General features: G+C 40.7%; 1 protein-coding gene across 1 annotated transcript; it reads right to left on the reverse strand.

Moving 5' to 3' along the window:
• Window positions 1-11,050: 11,050 nt before the first annotated feature.
• Window positions 11,051-14,191, reverse strand: AGTR2 (angiotensin II receptor type 2). Its single transcript, XM_075834395.1, has 2 exons — window positions 14,088-14,191; window positions 11,051-12,523 (listed from the first exon to the last, which is right to left on the reverse strand). Exon 2 carries the CDS (start codon window positions 12,513-12,515, stop codon window positions 11,364-11,366), a length of 1,152 nt encoding a protein of 383 aa, XP_075690510.1. The 5' UTR covers window positions 12,516-12,523; window positions 14,088-14,191; the 3' UTR covers window positions 11,051-11,363.
• Between the last annotated feature and the right edge of the window lie 6,646 nt (window positions 14,192-20,837).

Genomic DNA, 20,837 nt, shown 5'->3' on the forward strand with positions numbered 1-20,837 from the left:
AGGTGATTTAAGGTGTTTGCCATGTACACGAGGTCTTACAATACTATTTTCTTCACCCTTAATGTGTGCAAATTTTGTCTTTCCTTTTAATGATTAGAGCAACTATGGGAAACCATAAACTGCTGCAAAATATAGTCAGTAAAGGGGTTATTCAGCTTAGAATACCCATTTTCATATATGCTATTAACATTTTTATCGCTTAGCCAGAGTGAAGAGTGGTTCGGTTACAAAGAGCGTCTCTCGTTCTGGAGGACCTGTCCTATTCTGCATTACCTAGACAATCCATTGCTGTGAATGGGCACTGTGTAATGCTTAGTTTCCCCTGTGGTGGCACTGCAGGGAAACTGAACACTTACTGTCAGGTTTCCCCACAGATTACAGCTGATCATTGAGGGCCCCAGCAGGGGGACACTTTGTGAACAGCTTATTATCAAGGGTTCAAAGCAGACAACTCCTTTAAATGAAATGCAAACTACAGACTAAAGTAATTGTATCTACTTATGGACGGCACCGAAACTGCAGGGAATTGGAATTTTTCTGCATGTCAGCTGACTTTCCAAGTCTATACCGCCAGAACTCCTGATATGTTTTTTTTAGCTGCAGCTTATTTATTGTGGTCTGCCCCCTGGTTGTATCCTCTTAGTTGTAAATATGTACTGCTGGCCCGCTGTCAGCTTTTGCGCCTAATGTGTGATGCTCAATGTCCACATGACAGATATAGAGAGAAGACCAATCCCAGGCAGGCACGGGAAGTAAACATGGGCTGAGTTTTAGTGGGGTAGTTGTGGCATATATATATGAGGGAGACACTTATGAGAGCACCTAAGGTACACGTTTATGTGGCCAGCACTTCTTGGGGCATCTTTGGTAGACACTTATGGGGTAAATTAGGCACTAATGGGTCATTTGTGACACTTATGTGGGAATCCAAGGCTCTTATGGGCACACATGACACGTGACAGGCACTAATGGCGGCACCTGTGGCATAGGAACTGATGATGTGGTGGCATACACTGTTATGAAAACTTCTATTACCTTTTTCTGGGTACTTTGTGGCCAATATAACAACTACGTGTACCTATAGGAGGGACTGTGTTAGCATTTGGTTGTACCCACTCCTACGGTATTCAGCCAAGTATTAGTATTAGTATGTTCTGCTGCTTCCCTCTCTACTTAGCATAAAATGTCAAATAATCAGAATTTTACTGCTGTAGTAATGTGTTTCTTGGCAGTAAAATATAGTAAGATATTTATGGTGAAATATTCAGGTTATCTTGAACAATCTTCACCTGAAGAATGACACTTAAAGAGGCTCTGTCACCAGATTTTGCAACCCCTATCTGCTATTGCAGCAGATAGGCGCTGCAATGTAGATTACAGTAACGTTTTTATTTTTAAAAAACGAGCATTTTTGGCCAAGTTATGACCATTTTTGTAATTATGCAAATGAGGCTTGCAAAAGTCCAAGTGGGTGTGTTTAAAAGTAAAAGTCCAAGTGGGCGTGTATTATGTGCGTACATCGGGGCGTTTTTAATACTTTTACTAGCTGGGCGCTGTGAAGAGAAGTAACATCCTCTTCTCTTCAGAACGCCCAGCTTGTGACAGTGCAGATCTGTGACGTCACTCACAGGTCCTGCATCGTGACGGCCACATCGGCAGCAGAGGCTACAGTTGATTCTGCAGCAGCATCAGCGTTTGCAGGTAAGATCGACTTACCTGCAAACGCTGATGCTGCTGCAGAATCAACTGTAGCCTCTGGTGCCGATGTGGCCGTCACGATGCAGGACCTGTGAGTGACGTCACAGATCTGCACTGTCACAAGCTGGGCGTTCTGAAGAGAAGAGGATGTTACTTCTCATCAGAGCGCCCAGCTAGTGAAAGTATTAAAAACGCCCCGATGTACGCACATAATACACGCCCACTTGGACTTTTACTTTTAAACACGCCCACTTGGACTTTTGCAAGCCTCATTTGCATAACTACAAAAATGGTCATAACTTGGCCAAAAATGCTCGTTTTTTTAAAATAAAAACGTTACTGTAATCTACATTGCAGCGCCTATCTGCTGCAATAGCAGATAGGGGTTGCAAAATCTGGTGACAGAGCCTCTTTAACAGATACATATCTGGGAGAAGCCTAAATGATCTTTCTATGACAAGTCTGAATACATTGATATGCAAATGAATGTTAGAAACTATTAGGGACTTGGCTGGTACTGTTAATGGGGGCACATGGTTGGTTGAAATCACAGAAAAAGGGTAATATTTTCAGAATTGCAGGTTCAAATCCTCATCTAACATGAAATGGACTGGTGTTCATACGTTTTCTCTTGTAGGGTTTATTCACACATGCCAGTATGCATTGGTAGGTGGTAGCATGAAGCAATAGCCCGAGTTATTTGAAGAGTTTCCTGTATCCTCCATGTCACTCTTGTTTTTCATCTGCACCCCCTACCATCTTTCTGGAAATAATTGGTTTGGCCTTAATCCCCTCCGCATTCCGCTATGTACAGATGTAACCATCTTTATCTTGACGTTTAACGCATTAAATACACAATGTCAAGCAACATAACTTGACTTCAATGGATTTTCAATCAGAGTCAATATAAAGATGGCTACATCCATAGGGTTGGCCCGTTTAGCTGTCCAATAGTGTTGGGGATTCATGCTCCCCTACCTCATGTACCTTAAAGATAGCCCCTTGTTACCCTTTACTTCCTCTTCATCCTAGCAGAAGACCTGGAGGTGCTTATTCTGCACGTCAACTAATAGCAATAATTATAATGTTTCCATCCGGCTATCTACATCAAATACAAAAAGCTACAAAGATTAAAAACAAAACATCCCAAGTCAATGATATACATTCCTATAATAATACTGATAGATAATTCCCGTCAATCAGTCCTAATGTCTCTATTTTCACAAAGCAATTGGTTACGCACCATATTAGACTAATACGCCTATCCATGCCGTTCTTCAGGGAGAACACCCTATGTAAACCAGCAAATGATAGTAGTGCTGGATCACCATTATGTACTTCTTTAATATGCTCAATAAATCTAGTAGAATTCTTTACCACTAGTCATAAAATATATATTCTCGCAAAATCTCTTAAAGAGGGGGCAAATTGTTTTAACAATGTAAAAAAAATTACAACGGCAAAAAATAAGATAGACTATGAAATCCGAACGACATGTGACTAGTTGTATTACCATATGTTGTACAGCACTCACACTTACAATTTTACCTGACTGCTTACAATATGAACAATGTCCACATTAATCATTCCCCTAGGGGCCAAATCCCACAACCAATTACTCTTTGGTCCTAGATCTTCCAATATATTCCTTTTTTTTGTTGATTTGTTCTGCCAGGGGAATATTAAAATGAGAAAAAAACATAGTCTTCTCCAATTTTCTACACAGGATTCTTCTTTAGCTGACTTCTGCAAAATTATTTTAATAGTTTCAATGTCACCAGTCAATCGTGACCAATTTATAGGAGCCATGCCAATTCATGTGTTCTAAATTCCGCAATAACACCTTTGTATCAAGTAAGAGGCTTGGTGTGTGAGTTTAGCATTACGTTGGGTAATAACACTTTTTTTGCACTGTCTTTGTGCTGAAAACTCACCAAACCATTAAATGACTATTCCAGTTTTTAGTACCCCCATAAGGGTATCAAATATGAGAGTAGAAAGCTGCTAGTTGCTTTTAGGATGGCAGTGGACCACCTTATGTACTGAGCCCCTGTGCAGCTGCACAGGTTGCACAAATGGTATGTCTGCGTAGTAGTATTAGTAGTAGTACTTTTCATTAATTTGCTACATCCGCAGTAATTTTAAGGCTTTATTCACATTGCCTTTGGACTTAACATTCAGTACATACGTCAGAAAAATCTCCCGTCTTATACGCTGAACATAACCCGACATATGTAACCGTAGGTATACCATATACTGTAGTTGCATAAATCATCCATAGGGAACTGTTGTAAAAAATCTGTATAGCAGTAGGTTACAGTTTCACATACGGTAAAAAAAAAAAAGGATATGGCGTAGCCACGCTGCACGTTATCACCCTGTTATAGCGCGGCAATGCAGTCAAGATAGCAACAGTGCGCCAATAATTAAGATTGCCAGCAAGCCAACTATCATGCCACTTGTCCAAGAAATGGCCACAACGTTACAGTGCAAACAATGTGAAACAACTACACAATAAAACGGGCTACATAAGTGTAATACGTTGCACAGGCCCCTCCTCCTTCCAGACACCACCTAGGGGGAACAAAGGCACATAACAGGCAGCAACAGCACGTTACACTGCAGGGCATATAAATGAACATACTATACTTATAATACTTGTATAATATTTTCAATGCCACTAAGGGCCAAAAATACACTAGTCCCTTTTAAGGGGGCTAATTATCCCCCACATCCTTACATATTTACTTAATAGTTCTGACTTAGGCTGTGTTCCCACATTGAGATTTGTTGCAGATTTTGAGGTGGATTTTTGAGCCAAATCCAGATGTGGTTTCAAGAGGAATGGGAAATATAAAGGTAGAAATTATAAGTCTCCTTCCTCCTGCATCCACTTCTGACTTTGGCTAAAAAATCTGCACTATTTTTTTTGGGTAACATTTGTAGATGAGCGTCCACATACTACAGATACCGCTGCAGAAGTGACCAATGCCCCCCAAATGTCGGAGGGAGACTGCAGTGAGGCACTTGAAGATGAAGGCGCTGTCTACCAATTGATGCACCTCGGGCTGGAGGACAGAAGAGCTCTGGAGTCATTTGCGGTGACAAAGAGGATTCTGATCACCTAGCACAGATCATACTCTGGTCAGGTTGAATTTTCCTGCAGTAGAAAGTAATAGCTCTGTAAGGTCTAATTCACACAGGAGTTAACAGTGTTATATTGTTGTGGTTGGGAACTGCTCCACTTATCACAACAATAAGATACAGAACTGGCACTATTGTCTGTAAGGGGCACTATTTTCTATAAGGGAACTCAAAGACAGACATTAATATTATTATGTGGGGCACAAAGCGGGTTATTATAAAAGTTTTTGGGCAGAAAGGGGGTTGTATTAATAATAATAATAATAATAATAGTAATAATAATACCCAAAACAATAATAACAATGTATTTGTATCCACACACAATAAAAATGCCCACCCTTATTAGGGGGCACAAAGGGGCATTATTACTTTGGATGGGGCACAATGGTGGGGATTATTACTATATTGGTGCAAAAAATGGGTATTATTACGGTGTTGGGGCAAAAAGGTGGGCAATATTACTGTGTGGGGCCTAAAATGGGCACCATTACAGTTTGTAACCTCTGGGAAGATCACTATTACTGTGTGTAGGAACTATTACTGTGGGGTATAAAAAGGGTCTCTATTACTTTGTGGAACACATAGGGGGACACTTTTAGTGCATATTGCACTTTTACCATCTGGGCACCTTCTATTTGGCACAATTATTTTTAGGGGCACTTATTCTCATAGGTGCTGTCTGTGTGACACTTATTTTTGGGAGTAACTAATGTATAGTTAACACCATTATTTCTGACATACAGTATTTGGGGGCACTCTGCAACACAGCAGGTACAGTAATAGGGGCATATGAGGCAGCAACAGACACAGATTTGGGGTGGCAGCAGGATGGGGAGTTTGTGTAAGTGGGCAAAAGTTAGGATGGGTGTTTAAAAAATGTGAAAGGGTGAAGATGTCTATGGCAACAAAATGTGCAGACATAAGTTGTGGCTGGGACAAGTCTGCATGGTCAGGCCAGATGGAAAAGATGGCAAAAGTGAACAACTAAAATCAGAGAAGACGTGACCTGTGAGTCCCTGGATGTAACTGTATTGTAATCACTTCTCCAGTAACAAGTCCAGTGCTATCAGAGGTGGCCAGTGTATCTTGTGAAGACTGGCACTAGTAACCTTGTATACCAAAGTGCTGTGGTAATATACACTGTTAGCATTTCACTAGCACTGGTAGCCACTTCACAGAAAGCTGTACCACTGTCATACTACAAAAAAAAACACCGCAAAATATGCATGTAACATGTGGTTTTCCCACTGTTTTGCCAAAATGCACAACAGTTTTATATAACAAAACAATCCTGAAATCTTTCTATGGGAAACTGTGTTGCCGTGCTGCATTGCATGTGATGGCATTTTTCAATTCAGGTTTCCCCAATCATGTCCATGGTGAAAACCACAGCAAAATCACAACAAAATGCAAAAAACTCACAACCAATTGTGCATGCCAAAACGCAGCATGTGTTAGGGCCTGTTCACATCACCGTTCGGCTTCCGTTTTTAACGGATCCGTTAAACTGTAACGGAAACCCTGTTAAAACCGGAAACAAACAGAAGCCCTCATTTGTGTTTTTGATGGATCTGTTTTGACGGATCCGTCAGTAAATGGATCCTTTACATTCCGTTTGCGTCCGTTCGCATCCGTTTACAACGGATCCGTTATTGTTGATACTACTTGTTTTTGTTTCTATTTTTAAAAACTCCTCATACTGGATGAAGGAAAGAGATGACCAGGAAGAAGGAATGTTCCCAAATCAAATATGAATGCAAACCTTGCAGAGGAGAGTATCATTGTGCTTTGGATATTGCCAGAAATTCTTTAAAAATGCTGCCTGCACAAGTGTCCTATATGCTGTGCGCAAAGAAAATATAACATTTTTGGCAGCGTCCTTTAAAAAGTCATATTTACACACCGCTGCAATACCCATATACACCCCAAAACAGCCAAATGCATAGAGAGCCCACAGAGCAGACCGCTTCAATAGCCATATACACCCCAAAACAGCCAAATGCATAGAGACCCTTTACAGAGCAGACCGCTGCAATACACATATACACCCCAAAACAGCCAAATGCAGAGAGAGCCCACAGAGCAGACCGCTGCAATACACATATACACCCCAAAACAGCCAAATGCATAGAGAGCCCATAGAGCAGACCGCTTCAATAGCCATATACACCCCAAAACAGCCAAATGCATAGAGAGCCCATAGAGCAGACCGCTGCAATACACATATACACCCCAAAACAGCCAAATGCATAGAGAGCCCATAGAGCAGACCGCTGCAATACATATATACCCCAAAACAGCCAAATGCATAGTCGACTGCGCTATTGATTCCATCGTTAAAACGGAAACCTGCCGGAATGGTGACGAACGGAAACGTTTCCGTCACCATTGATATCAATGGTGACTGAAACGGAAGCGGGGTTCACACGACGGAAAACTCAGACGGAACCCCGGAACAGAAAGCCAACGCTGATGTGAACAGGCGTGTAAAATGTAAAATCTAAACTTAAAAACAATGACAAAACCCCAAAATACCTTTTTTTTTTGGGTAGAGTGAGCACTTCTCTGCTCATAATGGAGTGTCTGTGTTTTTTTGCAGACTGTGCAAGTTGCAACAATTTCTAAACATGCTCAGCTCTGCAAAATGATGCGTTTGACGGAAAGCATAACGGAATGCCTTCAGTTTGCTTCTGTCTGCTTCCGTTGGCCCTTTGACTTCAATGATAAAACAAAAACGGAAATGTCATTTCCGTTAGGGATCCGTTTTATCGACGGAAACAATAGTGCTGCAGGCTGCGTTATTGTTTCCGTCCAAAAAATGGATCCCTAACGGAAAGGAAGCAAACTGATGCCAACGGACACTTTAATAAATTCCATTGAAATCAATGGTAATACAAACGGAACGTCTACTTTCCGTTTGTCTGTTCCTCTGACGGAAGAGATAAACGGAAAGCCAAACGGAAGCCGAACGGTGATGTGAACAGGCCCTTATGCATTAAGTTTAACGGATCCGTTTTTTTCTGCACATGTGCAGACTAAGAATGGAAAGAAGAAAGGTGCAAAGATAAAAACGGATCCGTTAAAAAATCGGGTATAACTGATGACAAACTGACACAAACGGAAATAAAAGAGTCCGTTTTTTACGAATCCGGTAAACTGATCAGTCAATAAAAAACATATTTTACCTTCCGTTGCATTCAGTTTGGCATCCGTCAGTCTGTCCATTTTTTATTTTTATTTCAACGTATCCGCTAAAACGGATTCTACAACACAGATGTGAACAAAAAAAACAACTTGTATTGTTGGTTATTAAGGTGAAGTATTCTCTTCATTAGAATTGTAAGCTCACATGAGTGGGCTGACCTTACATATATTATGCATAAATACCATACCGTACATTGTTTTTTCTCCAGAGCTTATATGAATAATATAAAGATATAAAGAAATATGTCGCGGGATAGATGGATCCAGGGTCAAATCCGATCGCCAAATATGGGGTCAGGAAGGCATTTTTTCCCCCTCTGAGAAATAATACTCCGGGGGTTTTCTTAAAAATATCCAGTGGAAGGCCGTCATGTGGCTCTCAACTCAGAACATGAAAACAATCGTTTCTGAAACACTGGTAGACCGGTCACAATGACCGTGGTCAGTTATTTGGTCTCCACCGGGACTGATTTGAGAGTCATTGTAATCATTATTTAATAAAGTGACAGTTATAATTTAATTACACCGCTGCTTATTGCTATTCAAATAAAAACATATAGTTTTAAAAAATGTGTTGTTTTTGTCTGTTTTTAATCATTGGTATCATATTAAATACCATTCATACTGAAAAACGGTCACAAAATCGACGTGGTCCCCTGTCTGAAAAACTCTATAAAAATCTACCATATCTACAGTATCGTCCTTACATTGCAAGTGAGTTCCGGAAGACGCCTTCTAGGTTCTTCATACAGTAAAGTCACTGCAAAAATGTTGTATAAAATTCAATTTGACATATTTTTTGTACCACTTTATGAGCTCTATGGCTCTATATGCTTGTTTCCACTGATGAGGCAGAGGATCCGTTGGGGTCAATAAGTGAATATGAGGTCAATAGTCAGTAGGGGAATGACCTCAAAAGTCAACAAATCATTGTCCATTCCCAAAAAATTGTTTCCTTAATATATCTTTATTATATGAAACACAACATTCACAGAATGCAATAACATGATTGCAGGAAATAAACCCAGTGAACAATTTTTTTCCTGTGCTGAAGTGCAATCAATCCTATAATAAGTCGCATGCATGGATAGCGAGACAACATCAAACCCACATAAATACTTGAATCGCTAGGATTTTTTTAGCCTTTTATTTTTTACTTTCACAGGATAAAATTTGATTAACTAATTACCCATTTTTTCCAATGAGCTGAAAATAAATCCTACTTCTAAGACATGTCTGAAGTGCTCAGAAAAAATATAGAGCAATGCCTCTAAGGGTATGTTCACGCGGCTTATTTTCAGCTGTCCCCCCCCCCCCAAATGGCTAAAAATACTGAGGCTGAACACCTCCAAACAACTGCCCAATGATTTCAATGGGAAAAACTGAATTTCGTTCCCACGGGGTGTTTTTTACGTGGCCATTTGTAAAAAGGCGCGTAAAAAGCGCACCGTAAAAAGAAGAGCATGTCACTTCTTGAGCCATTTTTGGAGCCATTTTTCATTGGGTCGATAGAAAAACAGCTCCAAAAACAGCCGCAAAAAAACGCCTCAAAAAACATTTGTCGTTTAAAAAACGGCTGAAAATCAGAGGCTGTTTTCCCTTGAAAACAGCTTTGTATTTTACAGCCGTTTTTTGTTTAGCGTGTGAACATACCCTAACAAAATGGCACAGTCCATGACTGACGTCCTCTATGTGACTGCCAGAAAATAGTGGCATAGCCAATGACCACTTCACCTCTCATGACTACTATGGATTCCTGTACAGGTATAGTTATGATGGAAGGGTATCAGAAACACTGCTGTGTGATATACACGGATCTAATGCTACAAAGGTGGCTGTCATGATAAAATTGTGCCCACAGGCATATCACCGAACATCACAATGGGTCATACCACTATTTAAAGAGATTTTTAATTACCCCACCAAAGGGTTCAAACGCTCCCATGTAGCTCCACCCCCCTAGGAGATAGGGGATACCAATGTAATGGATTCATCAATCCCCTGGCCGAGAACAATTTGACATTTCGTCATAATTCTGAATATTTAGAACTACATTTAAAATAGTTGGCTGCACCATTTGAAATTTAGTATGTATTGAATGATGCCTTGAGAAGGTCTAAAAACGAAGAATATTTAAGGGATTCTCCAGGATTAGAAAAACATGATTGTTTTCTTCCAAAATCAGCGCCACACCTGTCCATGGGCTGTGTCTGGTATTGCAGTTTAGCTCTTTTGAAGTGAATGGAGCTGAGCTGCAAGACCTCACACAAAATGTCAACAGGTATGGCATTCGTTTTTTCTAATTCTCGACAACCACTTTAAGTTACTGTTTAAAATCCTGTTATATATAAGATGTCTAGTAGTGAATAAGAGAAGATGGCTAGAAGGCTGGAATACTGATAAAAAACAAAATGCAGGAAATGTCACATTAATAGCCTTAGAAAATGACTGAAGTAAAAGGACATTGACTTATCCAGACTGCTTGTTGAATATTTTGCAAAAAAAAAACAAAACGTAAAATGTAGCATTATAGGGAGGTCCAAATAATACATAAACCCACCGGGTCCACCATAGCAAGAGCCACCACTGCACGTTAGCTGCTCTTTACACTGACTTATAGATGAGGCGACCCCCTTCTATGACAGCCATGTGCCCTATTACCGTAGGCGATATGGAAAGGAGTTGTCAAGTTGAGACAAGCCCTTTAAGCATACAAGTTTGGCTCCCGTTGATTTTAGATGCACCTGTAATATTGCGTGACCAGTCAAAGACGTGATCAAGCAAAATGCCAACATGGCTAAATAAAATGTAATGAAACATTTCATAGGGTTACACAGTAAGGGTATGTTCACACGGCCAAATTTCAGACGTATACGAGGCGTATTACGCCTCGTTTTACGTCTGAAAATACGGCTCCAATACGTCGGCAAACATCTGCCCATTCATTTGAATGGGTTTGCCGACGTACTGTGCAGACGACCTGTTATTTACGAGTCGTCGTTTGACAGCTGTCAAACGACGACTCGTAAAAATACAGCCTCGTCAAAAGAAGTGCAGGACACTTCTTTCAGACGTTTTTGGAGCTGTTTTCTCATAGACTCCAATGAAAACAGCTCCAAAAACGGACGTAAAAAACGCCGCGAAAACGGCGCGAAAAACGCCGCGAAAAATCCGAGTTGGTAAAAAAAACGTCTGAAAAGCAGGGTCTGTTTTCCCTTGAAAACAGCTCTGGATTTTCAGACGTTTTGGTTGACTACGTGTGAACATACCCTAAGTATGAAATCAACCTTTTCATAAATCATAAACAGGCCAGGTTGTCAAACTATCGGGTTCTCAAAAGTTCCATTCGGCTCCAGTACTTTAGAATTACTACCTCCTTTGGAGGAGTTCTGATGGCTGATTGTGCTCTGTAATAGTCTTATACTACTAAACAGATGCCTGAAATTCTCTCTAAATTGATTCCCGACAAAACAATACAATAACGGGTTAATGCAACTGTTGGAAAATCCCAGGCAAATACTCAAAGGCATAGCGGCTTCAACAAATGTTTCAGTTCTACAGTCATTAATAATTTTCATTCTTGTTAGAACATCCAAAAAGGTCAGAACATGGAACGGCAGCCAACAAATTAAAAAGCACACAACGATGGCCGTAACTATTTTCAGGACATGATCTCTGGTCTTCTTGTTCAGTATGGATCCTTTTGTCTTTTTTAGATGTAATCCGATCATGGAGTAGCAGGTAAGGATAACTGTTATTGGGAAACAGAAGCCTACAGTGATCTTCAGTAGGGCCATTGCCACGCACCAGCTCGAATACTCCTCCATGGGAAAGTCCATTATACAGGCATGGACACCAAGGCTTTTAATGTAGTAAGTGTTCCGGAAGTAGAACGTAGGAAGTGTTGACATGATGGCTAAAGCCCAAATAATGAAAGACACAAAAATTGCTTGAGTTGGAGTCCTCCTTTGTGATCGGAGAGGATAGACGATGGCCAAATACCGGTCAACGCTCATACAACTGATGAAGAAGATGCTTGCAAATATATTCAAGGTTAAAAGGGAGCTTGACATTTTGCACATTACTGCCCCAAACATCCAATTTAAACCAAAGGCGTAATACGTGGCCCAAAAAGGTAGGGTCACCAAAAATAATAGGTCGGCTACAGCCAAGTTCAAGATGTAAATGCTCGCCACAGTTTTCATGTCTCCTTGGAGACAAAGGACTGAAATGACCAAACTGTTCCCAATGAAGCCGAAGAAAAATATAAAGGAGTAGAATGCCGGGAGCAGATCAAGCTGATAATCCGGAATAGTGTTATTAGCGCAGGACAAAGTCAGAGATTGGTTACTTGTTAGATTTATAGACATATCCTTTAGTTTCTCACTCATGACATTGAGCACAGAATAGTTTTGGTATAACATCCTCTTTTGTGGATGAGAATTCGAACGTCTCACATTTGGCACCATGCAACAACCTGAAAAATAGAAAAACAATTTGTATAAACAGTTATAACATTTGGTTGGGCCATGCTGTACTGTGTGTGTGACCAGTTGTAAAAGAAAAGACAAATAAGGTCATTTATTAAGTTCCAGCATACAATAATATAATGGAACAGATGGTTTACAGGCAAAAATTCATACCAGTTCACTATCAGATATAAAGATGTAGCAGAGCCAATTTTTTTTCGAGCCTACATTCTTTATGTGACCTTATTCCCCTAATAATAGGTCTACTTGTAGTCCCAAGAAGACCCCACATACAAAAAATTGTAATATAATAGTTTCAAGAGACAAACCAGTTCCGCTACATCTGTATATATAACTATTAGTGATTAAATATTGAGAAGAAATGAATATTAAATGTTTAAATGATGAAAATGTAGTTTAGTTCATCGGTTTGCATTGAGTCATTAGAACTAATTATTATAGTAATATAATAATATACAAAAAAAACTGTAAGAACACAAAATGCTAATTTAATATAAAGTTGTTGGTCCATATTATACTATTTAGGGCACAAGTAACACAGTAATATGCTATATGCTAAATTTCAGCTGTGTGTGTGGATCTCAGGTGGTAGATTATATACTCAGGGGTGTAGTTATAGGGGGTGCCGAGGCAGTATTCCCACCCGGAGCCTGGTGACTGAGGGATCCCAAAAGTCCTTCTGCCAAATAAGAAGGCACCAGTATTATAATTAGCACATTGTAGGTGGGGGGCGATGTTACAGATTTTGCAATGGGGGTCCAGGAACTTCCAGTTATGCCTCTGTATATAATTCCGTATGGAAGCAATGCATACAATAATTTTCATTAACCCCTTAATTTGTTTCTTTTCTTATATATCTCTTCATATTATCTCTATAAAGCAGCAATCAAATAGTGAACATAAGGCAGATGTGTCAGATAAAGCAGAACTGAGTCGTCTTTCACAACTCTTTTCGATATGATAATTGAAAATTTGTGTTATCTGCAGTTTTACATAGGACTGCTAGTAAACTCACTACATTATCTTTATTAAATAAACAGTTCAATAACAAATACAGCTCTGCTATATCTGTGTACTGCTTATTATACTCTGGGGATATAACTATAAAAATGTGGAACTGACATTTTAGAAGTAATGAGTAGATAAAAATATATATTCAGCATAAATAAACACATGGTTATGTAATGAAATTTCTGAAACGAATGAGCTGGATAAATATAAAAAAAAAACATAATATTATGCACAGGTATATATGTAGCAGAGCTGAGTATGATAGATGAATCAGAGATGAGTTTGTCATTTGGCACAACTGATTGTGATATAATGATGGACTTTTACATAGGACTGCAGGTATACCTAATACAGAGAATCTCCAGGATCCATTAACAATGAGTTAAATGACAAATTCAGCTCTGCTACATCGGTAACAGAGTATGTTTAGGTGCAAGATCTGATTGAGTGATAGATTCAAGTATTAATTCTATATACACATAAATACAGAAGGTAAGAAATAATGTCTTAAGGAAACTTATTACAGAGATTGTAACTTACCTCAGTATAAAGCGTCTGCTAGGAGTAGTAGTACCTTTAGTCCGTCCTCGTCCTGGGTGCCTGAAATGTCTGGTTTCTTTCTTATATACTCTGTTTATTCCTCTGGGACATGTTAGCCTACATCACTGCGAGATCGGAATGGAAAGTCTTGGCACAGATCTTTTTGGCAACTTTAACTTGTGTTATTTCACATTGTATATACTGTATAACTCCCAAGAAATCATAAGGGCAGAAATACAGAGTTTCCTTTAGTGATATAGAGCTCCACATAGAAATCTTACTGGTATCAGCATGTGTTGTAGAGGTTTACATTACATAATGGTACCCAATGTGATTATTGATCATTTGTAGCGAGATGTTACAGGATTTCTCCTATAAAGGAAATTTGATTCCAGAAAGGTCCCTATAAATTTGGGTTTCTGTCCTAACAAATTGTACTCCATTTGTCATGGGTTGAAATGTTCTATACCACTAGAATAGATAGAACTAGTGGGTTCTATACCACTAGAATAGATAGAACTAGTGGGTTTATTGCAACCCACTATACAGTCCCTCGAAGTCCCTCACCCGGTCCCTGCACTGATCAGCTGCTCCGGGCACTGGATGTCCATGCCAGAAGCTGATTGGTCTGGTCACAGAATAGAGGTCAAGCTGCAGTACTGTATTCAAGTGAATAGGAGCAGAGTTGCAGTTCTGCAGCACGGCCTTAATGCAGTGCACCGAGTGATCTGCTTCTGGCTCCGAACACAGCATAACATCCTGTGCCCGTAGGCAGCTGGAGTAGCTGATCGGTGCGAGATCTGGGTGTCGGACCCCCACCGATCATATACTGATGAGCTACCCTGTTGATAGATCATCAGTTGTCCGTGCCCAGACAACCCCTTTAAAGTTATAGAACCCCTTTAATTGCTCAGCAAGTTGCGCAGCTCAAATATTATGTCCTCCGGATGTTAATAATACTGTAATCATGTATATAGACAGATCTCTCTGCAGATATAAAAACTGTATATGGTGATCCGGTCACATTTCTACCTGTGAGACACTGCGTAATAACATCTCTTTATACATCGCAATAGTCTCATTTCATCACAAAGCAATAGCAGAATTACTGAAAATAACATAAAAAGGTTTGCAGCAATAAAAATATGACTTGCTGGACAAAAGCCTAATACAGTTCATGAGGATGTAAATGTGTACAGTTGAAGACAGCAGCTGGCAGTGGGTATTTAGGATCGAACACATTGGTTTTAGGGTATGTTCACACGGGCTATTTTCAGCCGTTTTTCGGGCTGTAAACGGCAAAAAAAATCGGAAGCAAAACACCTCCAAACATCTGCCCATTGATTGCAATGAGAAAAATGGCGTTCTGTTCCGACGGGCCGTTTTTTTACACGGCCCTTTTGAAAATCGGCCACCAAAAAAAAACGGCCGCGAAAAAGAAGTGCATGTCACTTCTTGGGACGTTTTTGAAGCCGTTTTTCATTGACTCTATTGAAAACAGCTCCAAAAACGGCCATAAAAACTCTGCAAAAATCAGGAGGTTTTCCCTTGAAAACAGCTCCATATTTTCAGACGTTTTTAGTCTAGCGTGTGAACATACCCTTACCATAATGCATTGCAGTGCATGGATGAAAACTGACTATGAAAAGGGTCAAATTGGACAATGTTTGGCATTTTTATTTGGGCATTGAATGGCTGCACTGTGTGACCAAGATATGGCCATATGTGTTCTGAGGCCACTATATGGTAGTATTATTTGTGTACTGTATTGAGGTATTATTGAGGCATTGTATGGTTATATTATTTTATATGTGCCACTTTTTAAATTATGAGAAACAATGTCTGACATAGTGAGTGGGGGGATACATTGCGTGTTGCACAGGACCCCATTTTCTATAAAACTGGCCCAGAGGGTAAGGAACCACCATTAAGGACCATCAATAAATGCTAATCTAAAATCTGCTAGAAATAACTTTATTCGAGGCACAGGAATCTCCTCATTTCTTCTCAGTTTTCTGCTTCTGGTCTTGTGAGATTGCAAATAACCTTGCAGTTATGCGCAGTTTACTATAGTGTAAGAGGCGAGACATAAGTTTAAGCAAAGATCCAGGGGCGGACATACCACCTGTGCATGGATGGGAGCGAGGGGGGGGTCTCTGCCACTGTAGGACTCAGACAGTAGCTGGATTTTTGGAGACATTACTGTGCAACTGGGAGGGACAGAGCTTAATGGTGTCACATGGGCTTCACTCAGTATCGGGGGCATGGCGTTGCAATACTGGGGTCTGGTTTTCTCTCCAGGTAATGTTTCTTACGTTCCTCCAAGGATATACCAGTGGGCAGACTAGAAATCTGGTTATGTGTGAGTGATTGACATGTGACAGCATGCGAGTGGAGCAGGAGTGTTTTGTGAGTGATGCATGAGTGGCATGTGTCCAGCGGGTGAGCGGCATGTGCTCAGTGCGTGAGTGATGCATGAGTGGCATGTGCACAGTGCGTGAGTGATGCATGAGTGGCATGTGCACAGTGCGTGAGTGATGCATGAGTGGCATGTGCACAGTGCGTGAGCGGTGCATGAGTGGCATGTGTCCAGCGGGTGAGCGGCATGTGCACAGTGCGTGAGTGATGCATAAGTGGCATGTGCACAGTGCGTGAGTGATGCATGAGTGGCATGTGCACAGTGCGTGAGCGATGCATGAGTGGCATGTGCACAGTGCGTGAGCGGTGCATGAGTGGCATGTGTGGCGCTTGAACGGCAATTGTTCAATGTATGAGTGGTGGGTTATGAGGGGCCCCCAAATACATCTTGCATAGGGGTCCTCTGCTGTCAGTTTCCGCCCCTGCAAAGATCAATATAAATATTTATAGATTATAAAAGTACAGCAAAATTGCTTTAATCCAGCCTCCAGTAATCCATAAAGTTAGTTAATGCATCACTAGTTTCAAGAACAGACCTGAAAAATAATGGGGAAAACCCCAAGAGCGGGAACAGAATCCTAAGCAGAGAACTAATTATATTTCTCTGAATAAAATACAACATCATATTATGCCATTTGTACCAATATTTGAAAGTCTAGCCTTACACATGAGTTTTAGATACCAGATTAAAGGAATTTTACAATTTGGCAGATTTATTAAAACTATTGCAATGGAAAAGGAGAGGAGTTGCCATTAACATTAACTTGCTAGGAAGCAATGCAGTGATATATCTACCGTGATGTCAGTTTGAAGAGCCCAGCAGAGCACGGGTCTGGGGCTAAATTTCCAAAAGAACCAGGTCTTGTCTACAGGGGTGTAGCTATAGAGGGTGCAAAGCTAGCAGTCCCCCATGGCCCTGGTGAATGAGGAGGCCCAAAGACCCTTCTGCCATATAAGAAGACATTAGGTAGGGGGTTCTCTTACAGATTTTGCATTGGGCCCCAGTAGGTTCAAGTTACCCTTCTGCTCTTCAATCTAGTTCTGAATTGGTCGAGTGGGGGGATTGAGGAGAAGTTGGGGCTTTGGGGTAGAATTCGGCTAATTCGTGATGCCAGAACCTGGTCTGGGTGTTGAAGAATGGCATGATCATAGTTCAGGAGCAGGAGTGTGCATGATGGATGGGTAGAGGGCATTTTGATTTTGTTTTTGGATGCCCCCTTTACAGTTAATGTCTTTGACATAAAGAATAGTAAGACATAATAGATTGCTCAATAAGGTAAAAAAAAATCTCATGGTTTTCGAAGGTCTGATTTGTTTACCACTTGATGCCCCGCTGTGTCTCCCACATGTCTCTTGCTCTACGGACGTGATGTACTGTTCTCATACGATAACCAGTGGTAAATAAAGTAAAATTACAACATATGTTTCAAATATTCGACTTCAGAAATCACAGCAAAACTTTTATAAAGAAGTTAAACTAATATTCAAGTTATTTCTATACTTCGTCCTCCTGCCAGCAGTAAGAGAACATTTTATTACGAGAGAGAGAAAGTTCATCGCTCTTGTATACAACAATATGTTCTCGGTCTTGTCATGGGATTACTCAACAGCCCACATGACAAACTGTGGACAAGAGTGCTGAAAACGAAAAATATGCTCCTCGGAGAATTCACACAGTATTTATCGTACATTCACCAGTGTTGCATAGAAACAGGGAGTGTGAGTATTACATATGAAATGTGAGCCCAAAAAATGCCAGTATAAATAGTGCAGAGGGCATAGGATATGTATCGATAATAGGCATTATCACACTCTTTCAGAATATTATGCTACAAGGTCCAGCCAGGAGTAGGTAGAAGTAGAGACTATGGACAGGGATGATCTGAGAGACAGTAGGTCCCCCATTTATGTAGGACAAGGCACTTGGTGACCTGGTCTTAAAGTAAAGTAGTTATAACTGTAACTGCGTTTCTAGATGGTTACAAAGGCAATGTTTCAGCTCATATCCATCTAATATCCATCCATAGTCATTTGTACAGTAATGGGATAGAGGTTAACCAGTCAGATAATCTGGAGCAATGGCATTGCTAGCACCTGGCGTCAGCACCTGGATATTTTTCCTGATGCCCAGTCAACGGCATTAGCAATCACCACATTCAATTGAGTCCTCCCTATCTGCCAGCACCCTATGGTGCCCCAGTTATCTTCAAAATCTACAGCTACCCTTACCTGTAGCCATCTTGTTCAAATGGTGGTTTCTTCAAAAGGTCAAACTTTGCTTTGCTAAATTTAGTGAATTAAAAAATTCTAGTAGAACATGGGCTCTACTTCTTCGTATCAATGACTAGGCTAAGCAATAGGGGCATATCTATAGTGGATGTTGAGGTAACAATCCCACATGTACCCTGGTCCCTGAGGGGTCCAAGAGGCCCTTTTGTCACATAAGAAGACACCAGTTTAATAGAAGGCACATGGTAGGTGGGGGGCCGTGTTACAGATTTTGCATTGGGGTGCAGGAGTTACAAGTTTCACCTCTGATTACCAATATTCTTTGAGCAGAAATGGTTTCCAGTTTGTACAAGTAAATACAGTACATCATCCAATTAGGTCTCGAATACTTTTTTTTTATTATTCCATGGGAACAAGAACAAGCTAAAATAAGAAATACTGCAATATGACTTTTAATTAAAACCATGTTTAACTATATGACAAAATGTGTACTCAAGATAGATTTGTTGGCTGCGTACTTGTACAAGATGTGCTGAAATATGTTACTACTATTGTCAACCAGTCTTTTTACATGAACATAACAACATCCACCAGTTTTTCATAGATATGCTAGGAGATAAAAAAAATGTCACATAACAAAATGTCACATTTACTGCAGTGTTGTACTTCTCATCATAAAGGACAGAATACAAGTTTTTGGCTGTGAGAGACAGAGTTTCCAATAGGAACAAGTAATCTGTATTTTTGCAAAACCCCCTATATACTTGTGTTTCGTGGCTCTAGACTTCCATGTTTTCCAACTCGACCTCGTGCAAGGATCAGCCTGTATTCTCATGGCTAAAATGGGTGAAACCACTAAGGACTGAAAAGGTAAAGCAATATGGCAAATGTCCATTAGGCAACTCTTTTTAATGAAGGCCAGCACATAGAATTCTATATCTAGCTCACAAGGTGCCAAGGCAGTGACCTAGGGCCCATAAAATAAGCACAGACAGAGCCTCTGATGTAATAAAGCTTTTCAATGGGGACTGTTGACTTTATTCCGGTTTCCCGGTTTGGCCATGATCCATTTCTGTATAAACCCAGCCCCAATATAGCCCAGTTCTACACAGTACAAATACTCTGAAACTTTCCCCTTCTACTTAAAATGAATAGACTAAATAATAAAATAGCATTTAATAAATTAATTAAAAGGATTGTCTGGTTTACTAGGGAATTGTGAGTTAACAGAGGGGGCGCTCAATTGAGAACCCTTTTCTATCACTCAGAGGAGAGAGTGACTACAAAGGGTATGTTCACACGAGGGCGTCCGTTACGGCTGAAATTACGGGTATGTTTCAGCCGGAAAACATCCCCGTAATTTCAGCCGTAACGGCATGTGCAGGCGCTTGAACGCCGCGTCAATTACGGACGTAATTGGCGCTGCTATTCATTGGAGTCAATGAGTAACGGCTCCAATTACGGCCAAAGAAGTGACAGGTCACTTCTTTGACGCGGGCGTCTATTTACGCGCCGTCATTTGACAGCGGCGCGTAAATTACGCCTCGTGTGAACAGACAAACGTCTGCCCATTGCTTTCAATGGGCAGATGTTTGTCAGCGCTATTGAGGCGCTATTTTCAGACGTAATTCGGGGCAAAAACGCCCGAATTACGTCCGTAAATAGGCCGTGTGAACATACCCAAAGAGTGACTCTCAATCTGGAGGGTCCAGCACATGCATGCAAGCATGTTCACACTTACAACAGAGGCCACGATGCTCTGCCGGATCCGTTGTATGAAAGATACCCCATTGACGTAGTGTCGGCTGCATGCAATGCTAGTCCTCCTGCTAAATCTGACAGTACTTGCAACCGAGGTCCTGAAAAATGTACACATAACTATATGTAGCCAGCCCACCAATTTTTGCACTGTGTTATGCTTAATCTTTCTGCCTGGTGGCGCTGCTGGGAAATTGAACACTTGTGACTGGGTTTCCCCACAGATTACAGCTGATCGCTGAGTGTCGCATTAGCAGGACCCTGTGATCTCTCCCCCTGGTGGCACTGCAGGAAAATTGAACACTTGTTACCGTGTTTCCCCACAGATTACAGCTGATCGCTGGG

The sequence above is a fragment of the Rhinoderma darwinii genome, chromosome 8 (assembly GCF_050947455.1).
Source record: "Rhinoderma darwinii isolate aRhiDar2 chromosome 8, aRhiDar2.hap1, whole genome shotgun sequence".
NCBI classification, from domain to species: domain Eukaryota; kingdom Metazoa; phylum Chordata; class Amphibia; order Anura; family Rhinodermatidae; genus Rhinoderma; species Rhinoderma darwinii.

Coding starts and splice junctions, on each gene's coding strand:
- AGTR2 (XM_075834395.1), bottom strand. CDS start 12,515: ATGGTGCCAAATGTGAGACGTTCGAATTCTCATCCACAAAAGAGGATG.